The sequence below is a fragment of the Lepus europaeus genome, chromosome 7, assembly GCF_033115175.1.
Source record: "Lepus europaeus isolate LE1 chromosome 7, mLepTim1.pri, whole genome shotgun sequence".
NCBI lineage: Eukaryota > Metazoa > Chordata > Mammalia > Lagomorpha > Leporidae > Lepus > Lepus europaeus.
In genome coordinates, this window is record NC_084833.1 from 96,526,795 (window position 1) to 96,541,791 (window position 14,997).

Below are 14,997 nucleotides of genomic sequence, written 5' to 3' on the forward strand. Positions count from 1 at the left end.
TGAGAACCAGGGCTGGAAATAGGACTCAGGCCTCCAACGTGGGACAAAGGTGATAAAACTGTCAGGCCAAGCACCTGCCTCACAGTAGGTGCTTAAAAGTGAGAACTGGCTATTCTGGGAAGACTATACAGAGTATCTCGTTATTAGTGAGGAAGCCACAGACACAGTGTGTGCAACAGTAACAAACAAGAGAACCACAAGTGCCCAGGTGTAGAATGGGGGCAGTTACTTAGAACCTTGCATTAATATTTGGAGGAAAATCTAGGCTCTGGGCTTCAAATTACTATAGCAGTATAAGAATGAAAAAAAGATATAAACTGATGAACTCAATGGATTTTAAAAAAAGGTGAAGAGAGGGGGCTGGTACTGTTGTGTAGCAGGCTAAGCATTTATCTGTAGTGTTGGCATCCAATATGGGCAGTAGTTCTGATCCCTACTGCTCCTCTTCTGATCCAGCTCTCTACTTATAGCCTGGGAAGGCAGTAGAAGATGGCTCAAGTACTTGGGCTCCTGCATCATGAGGGACACCCGGAAGAAGCTCTTGGCTTTGCATCTGCCCAGCTCTGGCTGTTACAGCCATTTGGCGAATGAACCAGTGGATGGATCTCACTCTCCTTCTCTCTGTAGCTCTACCTTTCAAATAAAAATTTTTTTTTTTTCCAAAAAGAGCAAGAGATTACTACTTACAGCTGGCCACAATGTCTGTTCATAGGCAGGACGGATCTGAGCACCAATATCTTGAATTACATTTTCATCTGGAAAAAAACAACAACATTGTAGCAGGTGCTATTTATATTAGCCTCAATTGCAACTGTGAAAAGGGAAAATTCATTGGAGAAACGGTGCGGTAAAGGCCATTGTGCACAGCTATCTTGCCAAGTAATTCTTGTGAACCCTTACCTTTAAAGAACAAAAGACAACGAATATATGGGAAAAAACTATTCTTACAACTCAGGGGAAAAATACTTTCAAAAACATCTATAGAGTAATCACAACTAACTTGAGATTCAGGTGCTAAGTACTATCCTCAAACCTTAATTTGTACTAACTCATTGAATCTCCCAAAAAGTCAGTGGTAGGGACAGTTACGTCTACTTCATAGATTAGGAAACGAGGCATGGAATGACAAAGTAAATACCAAAGTCCAACAGCTGGCAAGTAGCCGACCTAGCGTTCAAATCCTAGTCAGTCTTCAGAGCCCAGGTTTCACTAGGCTTTAATCACTTTCCCTTAAGTATCCACCCTAACATAACTGAACCAGGAGTTGGATAAAATAGGAGAAGAGGGTACTCATTAGAATATTTTTACTGAGGCCGGCGCCGTGGCTTAACAGGCTAATCCTCCGGCTTGCGGCACCGGCACACCGGGTTCTATCCCAGTTGCCCCTCTTCCAGGCCAGCTCTCTGCTATGGCCCGAGTGCTTGGGCCCTGCACCCGCATGGGAGACCAGGAGAAGCACCTGGCTCCTGGCTTCGGATCAGCCAGATGCGCCGGCCGCAGCGGCCATTGGAGGGTGAACCAACGGCAAAGAAGACCTTCCTCTCTGTCTCTCTTTCTCTATCCACTCTGTCAAAAAAAAAAAAAATTGCAAAAAAAATTTTTTTTTTTACTGAAGATAAGCAGAGTTAACGAGGCAACCAAAGGGCAGCGATGTGGTAAACATCTGAAAAGTGCTGACTATCCCAGAAAAAAATGTAGAGGAAGCAACACACAAGCAGTATATGAAGCAATAATAAAATATAGTAGGAAACATAAATGCCAGAAGACAACTGACTAACCATTCTCACTGGAATAAAGTGGTAAGATACTTAGTAAGTGTAGGAACTCCAAAAATAACAAAGGTTTACACCAGCCCAGGGAAAGATGACTTAAGATGCCAATGACCCACTGTGGAGTACCTGGGTTTCATTCCTGGCTCCTGACTCCATAATCCTGCCAACGTGGATCCTGGAACGCAGTAACTGGGTTCCTGCCACCCGCACGAGGGATGGGGCATTCCTAGCATTCCTGGCTACCAGCTTTGGCCCCAGCCTCACCTGGCTGTTATGGACATCTGGAGAGTAGAACCAGCAGGTTGATATGCACTCTTTCTCCCTGCCTCTCTAATATTTTAAATGAAATTATGGTGGTCACACATTGCACAGTATCAAAGCAAAAATTATGGCCAAGATAATCATAGTGAGAAATTAAACATTTATGAAAAAGTGTGAGACTGAAAGTACCCATCCAACATCAAAATTTTTATCTACTGTGATCATAATAAAACCAAATTTTTAAGCAAAAACAAGAAAATGATACACTCATTCTAAAAAATTATGTTTAAGGTAAAAATCAGCTGCCAGCATTGTGGTGCAAAGGGTTAAACTGCTGCCACCATCCCAAATGGGTGCAGGTTTGAGTCTCAGCGCACTGCTACTGCGCCTGGCAAAGCAGCAAAAAATGGCCCAAATCTTTGGACCCCTGCACCCACTTGGGAGACCAAGAAGCTCCTGGCTCCAGTCTGGCCCAGCCCTGGCTCTGTGGCCATTTAGGGGAGTGAATTAGCAGATGGATGATCTCTGTCTATCCCTCCCTCTTACTGTGCGTTTAATATTTAAAAAAAAAAAAAAATCAAAACACTTTCTCCATCTCCTAGATTTTGATGTTCAAACTTGAAATCAGAAATTAACTACTTATATAGCTTAAGGAGAACAAAATGAGATAACTCTATATTCAATTTTAAAGGTTAAATGTACATGCAAAAAGGACCCTGAGAAAAACAAAGGCTCAGAATTAAGTAGAAATTAGTAAATCAGAAAGGAATGCAGGGGCCAGCATCCTGCTTGGGGCTGGCCACTGCTGTCCTCTGCAGCCATTTGGGGAGCAAAGCAGTGGATGGAAGACCTCTTCTCTTCCCCACCCCTAACACTGACTTTCAAATAAATAAATCTTAAAAAAAAAAAAAAAGAATGCAACTGCTAAATCTGTGTTTTTGTAAGAAAAAAATTAGTGACATCTAACTTAGAATACAAGCAGAAATTGGAGAGGAAAAACATGAAATTTGACTCAGAAAAAAGCTCATACTCTGACTAGATATAATCAATCTAGGTGAAAAAAAAAATTGGCCGGCACCGTGGCTCACTAGGCTAATCCTCCACCTTGCGGCACTGGCACACCGGGTTCTAGTCCCGGTCGGGACACCGATCCTGTCCCGGTTGCCCCTCTTCCAGGCCAGCTCTCTGCTGTGGCCAGGGAGTGCAGTGGAGGATGGCCCAAGTCCTTGGGCCCTGCACCCCATGGGAGACCAGGAGAAGCACCTGGCTCCTGGCTTCGGATCAGCGCGGTGCGCCGGCCGCAGCGCGCCTACCGCGGCGGCCATTGGAGGGTGAACCAACAGCAAAAGAAGACCTTTCTCTGTCTCTCTCTCTCTCACTGTCCACTCTGCCTGTCAAAAAAAAAAAAAAAAAAAAAAATTGGAAAACTGCTTAAGCAAAAGGCTCCAGGCACAGAAGGTTTGCTGATTTAGTCTCAAGGAACAGTTATTTCCCATTCTAAATAAACTGTGGCAGGAAAAACAACAGCAACTAGTTCTTAAAAGTGCTTATTGGTGGCCGATGCCGTGGCTTAACAGGCTAATCCTCCGCCTTGCAGCACCGGCACACCGGGTTCTAGTCCTGGTTGGGGCGCTGGATTCTATCCCAGTTGCCCCTCTTCCAGGCCAGCTCTCTGCTATGGCCCGGGAGTGCAGTGGAGGATGGCCCAAGTCTTTGGGCCCTGCACCCACATGGGAGACCAGGAGAAGCACCTGGCTCCTGGCTTCGGATCAGCGAGATGCGCTGGCCGCAGCGGCCATTGAAGGGTGAACCAACAGTAAAGGAAGACCTTTCTCTCTGTCTCTCTCTCACTATCCACTCTGCCTGTAAAAAAAAAAAAAAAAAAAAAAAAAAAAAAAAAAAAAAGTGCTTATTGGGGCTGGTTCCATTCCCAGCTGCTCCTCTTTGAATCCAGCGCTCTGCTATGTCTTGGAAAAGTAGAAGATGGCCCAAGTGGTTGGGCAGGGCTCCTGCACCCACGTGGGAGACCCAGAAGAAGCTCCTGGCTTTGGACTGGCCCAACTCTGGCCATTGCAGCTATTTGGGGAGTGAACTAGTGGATGGAAGACTTCTAACTTTCATTCTCTCTATAACTCTGTCAAATAAATAAAAATCTAAAAAATAAAGAAATAGTGCTTATTGTTTTCCAGGTATAGACCTATATATACTGTTTTATTTAAACTTCAACCTTAAGACAGGTACAATTCATTATCCCCAATATTCAGATGAACTGGAAAGAAAAGGTTTCAAATTCTTTACAAAAGTTGGTAAAAGTGGGGCTGGTGATGTGGCATAGTGGGTTAAGCCACTGCCTCCAGTGCCAGCTTTCCATATGGATGCCAGGTCAAGTTCTGGCTTCTCCACTTACAATCTCTGCTATGGGCTGGCAAAGCAGTAGAATTTGTCCCAGGACCTTGGGCTCCTGCACCCACGTGGGAGACCCCGAAGTTCCTGGCTCCTGGCTTTGGATCCTGGCTTATGGCCCATCTCTGGCCATAGTGGCCATTTAGGGAGTGAATCAATGGATGGAAGACACTCTGTTTCAAAAAATATTTTTTAAAAAGATTTGTTTATTTACTTGAAAGGCAAAGTTACAGAGAGGCAGAGGCAGAGAGAGAGAGAGAGAGAGGTCTTCCATTCGCTAGTTCATGCCCCAGATGGCTGCAAAGGCTAGAGCTGTGTCTATCTGAAGCCATGAGTCTTTTCTGGATCTCCCACATGGATGCAGGGGCCTGAGGTCTTGGGCCATCTTCTACCGCTTTCACAGGCTATAGCAGAGAGCTTGACTGGAAGTGGAACAGCTGGGACTTGAATGGCATGCCAGCACTACAGGCGGCAGCTTTACCTGCTGAGCCACAGCATTGGCCCCAATAAATAAATCTTAAAAAAAAAAAAAAAAAAAAAAAAAGTTTGAAACCAATTTCATTAAAAGCAAACCTCAAGAAGTTCACAAGGGGCTGGTGCTGTGGTACAGTAGGTTAATGCCCTGGCCTGAAGCGCCAGCATCCCATATGGGCGCCGGTTCGAGACCCGGCTGCTCCACTTCCTGTCCAGCTCTCTGCTATGGCCCAGGATAGCAGTAGAAGACGGCCCAAGTCCTTGGGCCCCTGCACCCACGTTGGAGCCCAGGAAGAAGCTCCTGGCTTCGGATCGGCGCAGATCCAGCCGTTGCGGCCATCTGGCGAGAGCACCATCGGATGGAAGACCTCTCTCTCTGCCTCTCCTCTCTTTGTGTAACACTTTCAAATAAATAAATATTTAAAAAAAAAAAAGAGGCTGGCGCTGCAGCCCACTTGGCTAATCCTCCGCCTGCGGCGTTGGCACCCTGGGTTCTAGTCCCGGTTGGGGCGTCGGATTCTGTCCCGGTTGCTCCTCTTCCAGTCCAGCTCTCTGCTGTGGCCCGGGAGGGCAGTGGAGGATGCGGCACTCGCATGGGAGACCAGGAGGAAGCACAACATTATACTTATCATTCCTACATTTATGAGGAACAAGACAATGAAACCTACATTGATCATTATTTATACTTCCCGTGTTAGTAGCAGTACAGTAAGCAGCAGTAAAATTGGCAAACAATTAACAGATAATATGCACTTGAATATCCACTAGCACTAACAGAAGTCACTCATTACAGAAAATGTAGGAATTAAAAAATAACTCATGTGTGTTATCAGCACACTTAAGAAAAAAAGGCAGCTCAACTGTTTGGTGGAGTTAATTTGCTGCTTCAGATTCCCAGATCCCACATCTACATGCCTGGAGTCTGTTACTCAACTTTGGATCTAGCTTCCTGGTAATGTACATCCTGGGAGGCTGTAGATGATAGCTCAACCATTTGGGTCCCTGCCTTGCAGGTGACAGACCCAGATTGAGTTTCGGGTTCTTGGCTTTGGCCTGGCCCAACCATGGCTACTGCAGTGGATAGAAGATACTTTATATATGATTTTTTTTTGAAAGGTAGAGTTAAAGAGAGAGAGAAAGATCATCTTCCATCTACTGGTTCAATCCCCAAATGGCTGCAACAGCCAGGAGCTTCTTCTAGGTCTCCCATGAGGGTGCAGGAGCCTACAAACTTGGGCCATCTTCTGAGGCTTTCTCGGGCACATTAACAGTGAGCTGGATGAGCCAGGACTGGTGCCCATATTGGATGCCCGTGCTGCCAGCCATGGCTTAACCCACTGCACCACAGTGCTGGCCCTATCTGCTTTTAAAATAAAATGGAAAAAAACAAACAAAACCCAAGCAAATGAAACAGATTAGAGTCCAGAAACAAACCTACAGATACATAATCTAGCAGCTTATGATGAAGTTTTGGTGCAGTACAGCTGGAATCTTTCGTCAGTGGTGATGGATGCACTGGATCTCCGTGTGGAAAACCAATTCAAGATGATCAAAATATAATAGGCTGAAGAACAAAGCACCTTTGAAACAAAAATGTGTTAAAACATCCAACATATTGTATCTAACTAGAAAAGGACTTTTATCTACATACAGAAAGAACACCTACAAATCAAAGAAAAGGCAGAAAAGCCAATATAAAAATGGGCAGAAAACATGGACAGTCCACAAAAGATACCCAGTCAATAAGTATTTGAAAAGGTGTTCAGGAAAAAAAAAAAAAAAATCAAACACCCAACACAAACTACTAAAATGAAAACACCACATGTTGGCAATAACGTACAATAACTGGAGCTTGGCCGGCACTGTGGCTCACTAGGCTAATTCTCTGCCTGCGGCGCCGGCACCCCGGGTTCTAATCCCGGTTGCTCCTCTTCCAGTCCATCTTTCTGCTGTGGCCTGGGAGTGCGGTGGAGGATGGCCCAGGTCCTTGGGCCCTGCACCGCATGGGAGACCAGGAGGAAGTGCCTGGCTTCTGGCTTTGGATCGGTGCAGCGCGCCAGCTGCAGTAACCACTTGGGAGGTAAACCAACGGGAAAAGGAAGACCTTTCTCTGTCTCTCTCTCTCTCTCTAACTCTGCCTGTCAAAAAATCAAAACAAAACAGAACAAAACTGGAGCTTTCCTTACACTGTGTTGAGTATGGTATAAATTGATACCACGCACTCTGGAAAATGAAAACCTCTGAGCAAATTTAGACACTGTGACTCAGCAACCCTACTCTGAAGTAAGCAATGGTACTTCTAAAAAGTTCATGGAAAATTGAATTAAATGACATTTTTGGTACAAAAACATTTTGAAATCTACATATACATTTTTCATAATATGCATTTTCCATGACTTTTCCCCATCCATGAGCTTGTAATGCAGCTTGATTTTTATTTTATTTTTTTGGCAACAAAATTATTCGGATGAGTGTGTGACAGAACAGTTAAGGAGCTGTGAGATGCCCACAACCCAAGCCTGGGTTGGATTCCAGCTCCACTTCCAATGCAGCTTACTGCTGCTGAAAACCCTTGGTGGTAGCAGGTGATGTCACCCACATGAGAGACCTGGATGGAGTTCTTGCTTTCTGGACCAATCCTAGAAGTTGCAGGCAGTTAGGGACTGAACCAGCTAATCAAGATCTTTCTCCCTTACTCTGCCTTTCAAATAAGTAAAAATAAATAAATATACGAGAAGGGTACTTCATTCCTTTCTTCAAACTGGTACCCAAACAAATTATATATGGGTTAAGAGCTAACTTCTAATTTTGACAAATTAAGAAATCAAAGCGTAGAATCAAGTGATGAAGTAGTTGAATATATATTTCTGGCAAAGAATAAACATTTGCTACAGAAGCAATAACAATTTGATGATAGAAATGTTGTTTCAGGCCGGCGCTGTGGCTTAACAGGCTAATCCTCCGCCTTGCGGCGCCCGCACACCGGGTTCTAGTCCCGGTTGGGGCGCCGGATTCTGTCCCGGCTGCCCCTCTTCCAGGCCAGCTCTCTACTATGGCCCGGGAGTGCAGTGGAGGATGGCCCAAGTGCTTGGGCCCTGCACCCACATGGGAGACCAGGAGAAGCACCTGGCTCCTGGCTTCGGATCAGCGAGATGCGCTGGCCGCAGCGGCCATTGGAGGGTGAACCAACGGCAAAGGAAGACCTTTCTCTCTGTCTCTCTCTCTCACTGTCCACTGTGCCTGTCAAAAAAAAAAAAAAAAAATGTTGTTTCATAAATCTTCTGGAAGAATTTTGCAAAATGTATTTAGAATCTTAAAAAAACACTACATAGTAATATGACTTTGAAATTATCCCTAGATAAAGCACTGATCTTGGTCTCCCTAACAATCATGATATCCAGCCTTTGCCTGAATACTGATGGATGCCTTTCTCATGTCATGCCCAATTTCAACACACTGTAGGGTATTATAACGTTCCCACTAGCAAAAATAATCAAGTACTTTCATTCCAAGACTTCTCAGATTTGGCATACACTGACTTCAATAAGCAGGATCCTTACCTTACATGTAGTTATAAAAAGCCACTTGTTGTTTGTGGCACACTTGAACTCTGAAATGCAGTAACTTGGCAACTAATTATTAACACAGGCTACCAGATACAACAGTACAATTGAATTCAAGACATTTGCTCTTTAAGGTAAAATGGGGATTAAGGTTTTGCTCTGGGATATTAAAGTTCCAAGAGTAAGTTGTTTTTAGACGACAAGTAGTGGCTCCTAAGTTTGTGAACAAAGTGAACCTGTTTTATTTGTGTAAGTTCTCTATTACTTAGCACATATAAATAAAATTGAGATAATATGTAATTTTAGCATTATATGAATTCCTGAAAAACCAGTAAGAATTCACTGCTAGCAAAGCAATTCAATCCAAATTTCTTTGCCAATATAAAGTAATTCAAACTTTTGAAGTTAATGAAAATATTTATTCAAACCTAACTGGAATATATCAAATTGAGTTAAATAAACAAACTGATATTTAGTTCCGTAGGAACAGACGATTGCCATATCATAAAAAATTTCTTACAAGACAAATTTCTGCAATAAGTTTCAGCAATTAAGAAGACAAGATTTCTGCATTGAGAATGTTGTGTTAGAACAGAATGGATTCATTTTTTTCAAGGCCTAGTACAAAAAATGATCAAGGAAAGTGTTTAACAAAATATACACTTGTGGGAGAAAACCCTATTAGGTTGCATTTAATTAAATAAAAAGCACTTAGGAGAACATACCTGAATATCTAGGCACAAGTGGTCAGGTACTAATAATACTTTGTTTTCATTTAAAAGTCTAAACCAATTCTTTAACTTGAAGGATGTGTGTGAGTCTAATTACAGAGAAGGCACCTCTCTCACTCCCCTTAAGGACTCTTTTGAGAGTAATTTTAACACTTTAAGGGACTTGCAGTAAAGAAATAGTAATCTAGCATACCCCACTTTAGAAGAAACTAAATAAAATATAAAACTTTGATTTCTCTTTTTACATCTTACGATGGACATATGACTTACTAGAAAGACACCCGAAGATAACCCTCCACACAGGTTTAACACAGAAATCAAGATTTAAATAAAATGTGCATTGGTCACTACTACATAAAGAGTGCTATGAATTAGTGCAATTCTTTAAATCCCCAGTAATTGGGGGAAAAATATATACATACCAAGATACCTCAACCAGTATATTATGAAACTTTTTTTATGGCTCAACAGTCTAACCACTTACCACTTAAATGTTCTGTAGATCTTAAAAGTTACAAACAAAATATCAGAACACTCAATAAATGGTTTACAAAATTCTCTCTTTAAAACAAAGAGAACTGAACGAGCAGAAGAAACAGCTAACAGTGTAAAATCCCAGGAATATACTATTTACTGTGATTATAAGAAGGGGCGGTATCCACTCTAGAAAAAAACCCATCAAAACTGTTTATTTCTGATTAGATACTTTACTATCAGTTGAGGCGGTTATCAGTTTTTCTACTTAGCGGCTATGTATTTAAATGTCTTATTGAACAATTACTGAAAGTAATTTATAAGGATAAGCATCATTTTCCTCCAAAATTGAGAAACTATTCCATATGAATACGCCTTTGAATTAAGAACCATAAGGTCAAAAAAAGTATAAGAACATTAGGTTGATTTAACTTCAATTTCAATAATATTTACACAATATTTACAATATACAATTGTCAAAGCTATACAGTTTTGCAGATTGGCTTTACTTACATTTCTGCAAATTTGTTTTTCTTCCCCAAAATAAAAATATACCAACTCTATTTACAAATTAGGGAGCTGCTTCAGAAACAGCATGATTTAGATATAAAGTGAAATTTCAGTACAATAAAAGTGCAGGTTATGCTTCAGATTTCTGTCAATATCCCATTCCCTACACTCATAGTTTAAGGGATATGAGTTTTAAATAGCTACTATTTTTAAATGTTCAGAGTGTTTACTCATCATAATGCAATGATAATAAAAACTTGTCCACATCCATTCCAGCTGGAAATGAACTGGGTAGCTTCTTTTTCTGTCAAAAAAGAGAAGAAGACAGAACAAGCTTTCTATGAGTTGATAATTACTGTTGAACCATTAACATTAAAAAGCTTTACGAACAAAACATATTAAGAGTAATAGACATGAATCAAATACTGAACACTTAATATACACCAGGTACTTCTAGGTACTACATTCAGTCCTCACAACCACCATGGAAAATGTATGATAACAACATGTCAGTAATGAGGCTGTGATCAAAGAGGCTAAAAGCCAAGGTCACAGAGCAAATAAGCAGCAGATGCAGGACTTAAATTCAGGCTTGCAGGGAGCAAAGCCAAGAATGCTGCCCCTTATACTATACTTCCTCTATGATATTTTAAATTTTTTCTGTTTAATCCACTTACTGAACAGCTAAACAAGCTTAAAATAAATGGTTTAATTTATCAATGCTATCACCCTCTGTAGCCCTCCTATAATAGGACAACTATCTGTTAAAGAAAAAAGAGGTAAATCTAAATTTCCCAGTGCATCCATATGTTAACACTTTTAAGGGCTAAGGAAGAGATAGCAAGTCACGCTAGAAACAAAATAATCAACTTGAAACCGGGGTTGTGGCGTAGTGGGTAAAGCTGCCGCCTGCACTGCCAGCATCCCATATGGGCAGTGGTTCGATTCCCAGCTGCTCCACTTTCAAACCAGCTTTCTGCTACTGGCTGAGAAAGCAGTAGAAGATGGCCCAAGACCTTGGACCCTGCACCCATGTGGGAGCCCCGAAGAAGCTCCTGGTTCCTGGCTTCAGACTGGCACAACTCTGGCTGATGTGGCCATCTGGGGACTGAACCAGTGGATCAAAGACCTCTCTCTCTCTCTCTCTCTCTGCCTCTCTGAAACTCTGCCTTTCAAATAAGTAAATAAATCTTTCAAAAAAAATCAACTCATCATCTAAAAGGAGCAAGCAGTGCTTTACTTGGTAAGTCTACACAGCAGTGGTTTTCCAATATTTCATAGTTTTATGTCATTCACAGAAAAAAATTTGGGTTCTACCATGACAAAAATAAAACTACTTTTCTCTAAGATGTGTATAAATAAATGACTTAATTGTTCTGAAAATGCTGTGTTTCACCTAGATAACTTCTAAGTTTAAGAACTGAGAAACGGGAGCCGACATGGTGGCATAACAGGTTAAGCTGCCACCTGCAATGCTGGCATCCTATATGGGTGCCAGTTCGAGTCCTGGTGGCTTTTTTTAAATTAATTTTTTTTTATTTGACAGAGTTATAGATAGTGAGTGAGAGAGAGACAGAGAGAAAGGTCTTCCTTCTGTTGGTTCACTCCCCAAATGGCTGCTACAGCCAGAACTACGCTGACCTGAAGCCAGGGACCAAGTGCTTCTTCCTGGTCTCCCATGCAGGGGCAAGGGCCCAAGCACTTGGGCCATCCTCCATTGCCCTCCTGGGCCACAGCAGAGAGCTGGACTGGAAGAGGAGCAGCTGGGACTAGAACCTGGAGCCCACAGGGGATGCTGGTGCCGCAGGCGGAAGATTAACCAAGTGAGCCATGGCGCCGGCCCAGCTCTACTTCTGATCCAGTTCCCTACAAATACACCTGGGAAAGCAGCAGAAGATGGTCCAAGGACAAGAAGGCATCTGCATCCACGTGGGAGATCAGGATGAAGCTCTGGCTATTGCGGCCATTTGGGGAGTGAACCAGCGGATGGAAGACTGGCTCCTACCCCTCAAATAAAAAACAAAACAAAACAAAAAACAAAACAAAAAAAAACTGAGAAACACTGCTATCCAACATCTTTTTTTTTTTTTTTTGGACAGGCACAGTGGACAGTGAGAGAGAGAGACAGAGAGAAAGGTCTTCCTTTACTGTTGGTTCACCCTCCAATGGCCGCTGCGGCCAGTGCACCGCGCTGATCCAAAGGCAGGAGCCAGGTGCTTCTCCTGGTCTCCCATGTGGGTGCAGGGCCCAAGCACTTGGGCCATCCTCCACTGCACTCCCGGGCCACAGCAGAGAGCTGGCCTGGAAGAGGGGCAGCCGGGACAGAATCCGGCGCCCCGACAGGGATTAGAACCTGGTGTGCCGGTGCTGCAAGGCGGAGGATTAGCCTGTTGAGCCATCGCGCCGGCCCCAACATCTTTTGTCAACTGTAATTCAAAGCTGTCTTGACCGCAGTATGTGGGCAGGTGGCTGTGGCAAAAGATGCCAAATTCTTTACATAGTATAAGTAAGTAGTTTTGAAAGAAAACTTTCAAAGTTACCTTAATTTTCTTCTTTTTCATTGGTACTGATGAATTTGCAATATTTTTACTAGAAGTACGTGAGTTCCGCTCACGCTCATCTAATTCCTCAATTTTCCGCTTTTTTGTGGTGCTCCTTGAAGATGCTCTAAATTGCTGGGTGTTATCTTTCAGAGGAGTTGTGGAAGTAGTCCTTGAGATGGCTGCTCTGGAGAGAATCATTAACGTATGGGCAGCCATGTTTACACTGTTTTCACTGCCTGTTTCACTGGCAGGGCTGCAGGCAGGCAAGTCCGCGGTGACTGGAGGGATCATTACTTTGGCTGTGCTACTGTCTTCACCAAAACGTCTATTAGAAGGGGCTTTGATACCATCTGTAGGTTCATCTTTATGTTTTTCCCCTGTCCCTGCACCAGGTGTCCGGGCTACAGGTAAATCGCCATCAGTGAACCTATTTACTGGGCTATGCCACTGAACATCCTGTAACATTTCTGTGGTAACCAAAGAACTGGCAGACTTCATTTGTTCTTGTTTGAGATCCTTCACAGCTGTACCTACGGAAATGACATTTTTACCATTTGAGGATGTGCCTTGCTTTTTGGTCAGTTCTTGCAGTGAAGCCATAGTTTTCTCATTCCGTAAACCCCCATTTTGTTGTCCAATAGATAGCTTTGAGGTTTCCGGATTTTTCTGCCTTTCCACATCACCGCGTAATTCATTTTCCTTGTTAGCTGTTGTTTTATGGAAGGATTCCAGTAGAACTTCTGTTGGCGAGCCTTTCTTTTCTGATTGAGCTTCTTTTACATTGGTATGTCGGCTAACAGAGGTTTCTGATTTAGATAAGATCTTAGGCATAGGCGGTTTCTCTCTCTCTTTTCTGACAGCATTATTACAAGGAGGTTTTAAGGTGGAGGACACAATGGGCGAGTCAAGATTAGGAAAGGAAATTTCATTCCTTTCTTTGATTTGGGACACCATCTTAGGGTGTGTCACCTGGGTGTTTGCCGCAGGAGAAGAAGTGGTATCAAAACACAGCACACGTCTGTGGCTTTCAAATGGTTTGCTAGTTGGAACTATACTCTCTACGGAGAAAGGAACTGTAATTTCTTCCAATTTTTTCCCAAGATCTGTGGTTGTATTCTTGTCTGATGCTTCAGTTCTACAAAATAACCAAAACAAAACAAAACCCACAGATTTTTCTAACAACAAAAAGAAATCCTTAGTGTTTTTAATCTGAGCATTCAAATAATCTATGATAGAAACAACTTTGGACTTACCTTTGTGTATGACATCCAACTGAATGACTTGAAGAATCCACTAAATTATTTACCTGTTTTCCTGAAATTATAAATGATTTAATTAGGAAAGAAAATATTCCTGAAACTAAGAATATACTCTTCTGAAAAAGGATGGAACACATAGCAATCACATATCATGAGAAAAAAAATTTTAAATAAAGTTAAGTTACTTTTTTTTTTACCTGGGGCCCTGTCACCCATGTGGCAGACCTGGATGTTGTTCCAGGCTCCTGGCTTCGCTTGACTTAACCCTGGTTGTTGTGGCTATTTGGGGAGTGGTCCAGCATGTGGAACTCTGTGTCTTCCCCTTTCTCTCTCTGCAGCTCCCTTTCCACTTCCCAACCCCCCCCCCCCCAAAAAAAAAAAAAAAAAAAAAAAGGGCAGCTCTGGGGCAGACGTGATACAGCGGGTTAAGCTGCTGCTTGGGATACCTGTATTCCATATTGGAGTGCTAGTTGCAGTTCTGGCTATTATGCTTCTGATTCAACTTCCTGCTAATGCACCCTGGGAGGCAGATGATGGTTAAGCTGCTTGAGTCCCTGCTACAAGGGAGACCCAGCTGAAATACTGGGCTCCTAGCTTCTTCCTGGTCCAGCCCTTGTTGTTTCGGCAATTTGGAGAGTAAACCAGGTGATGGAAGATTTCTCCTTCTCACTTTGCTCAACCTTTGAAGTAGATGAAAGCTCCTTGGGATTGCTGCACCCCTTACTGCAGTGCCTGGGCTTGAGCCCTGGCTCTGCTTCTGATTACATCTTTTGGTCAATGTGCACCTGGGGATATAGTGGCAGGTGATGGCTGAAGTAGTTGGGTTCCTTCCACCCAGATGAAAAACTTGGATTGAATTCTAGCCTCCAGGCTTAAGCTTTGCCCGACCTGTAGGTTGTGGGCATTCGGGAAGTAAACACGCAGATGTGAGCTCCAACTCTCTTTCAAATATTTTAACATTGGACCAAATAAATTTTTAAAAAATATCTATGAAAAAGCAGCTTTTT

The 14,997-nt window shown here is 42.8% G+C and overlaps 1 protein-coding gene across 1 annotated transcript in view; it reads right to left on the reverse strand.

Annotated features, from left to right (window-relative positions):
- LOC133763391 (protein NPAT) overlaps positions 1–14,997 on the reverse strand; it is a 68,100-nt gene that overhangs the window by 5,594 nt on the left and 47,509 nt on the right. The window contains exons 16-19 of the mRNA XM_062196963.1: positions 13,985–14,045; positions 12,729–13,866; positions 6,349–10,492; positions 688–755 (exon numbers count right to left, since the gene is read on the reverse strand). Coding sequence (XP_062052947.1) covers positions 10,415–10,492; positions 12,729–13,866; positions 13,985–14,045 — 1,277 coding nt within the window. The 3' untranslated portion in view covers positions 688–755; positions 6,349–10,414. The remainder of the gene's footprint in view (positions 1–687; positions 756–6,348; positions 10,493–12,728; positions 13,867–13,984; positions 14,046–14,997) is intronic.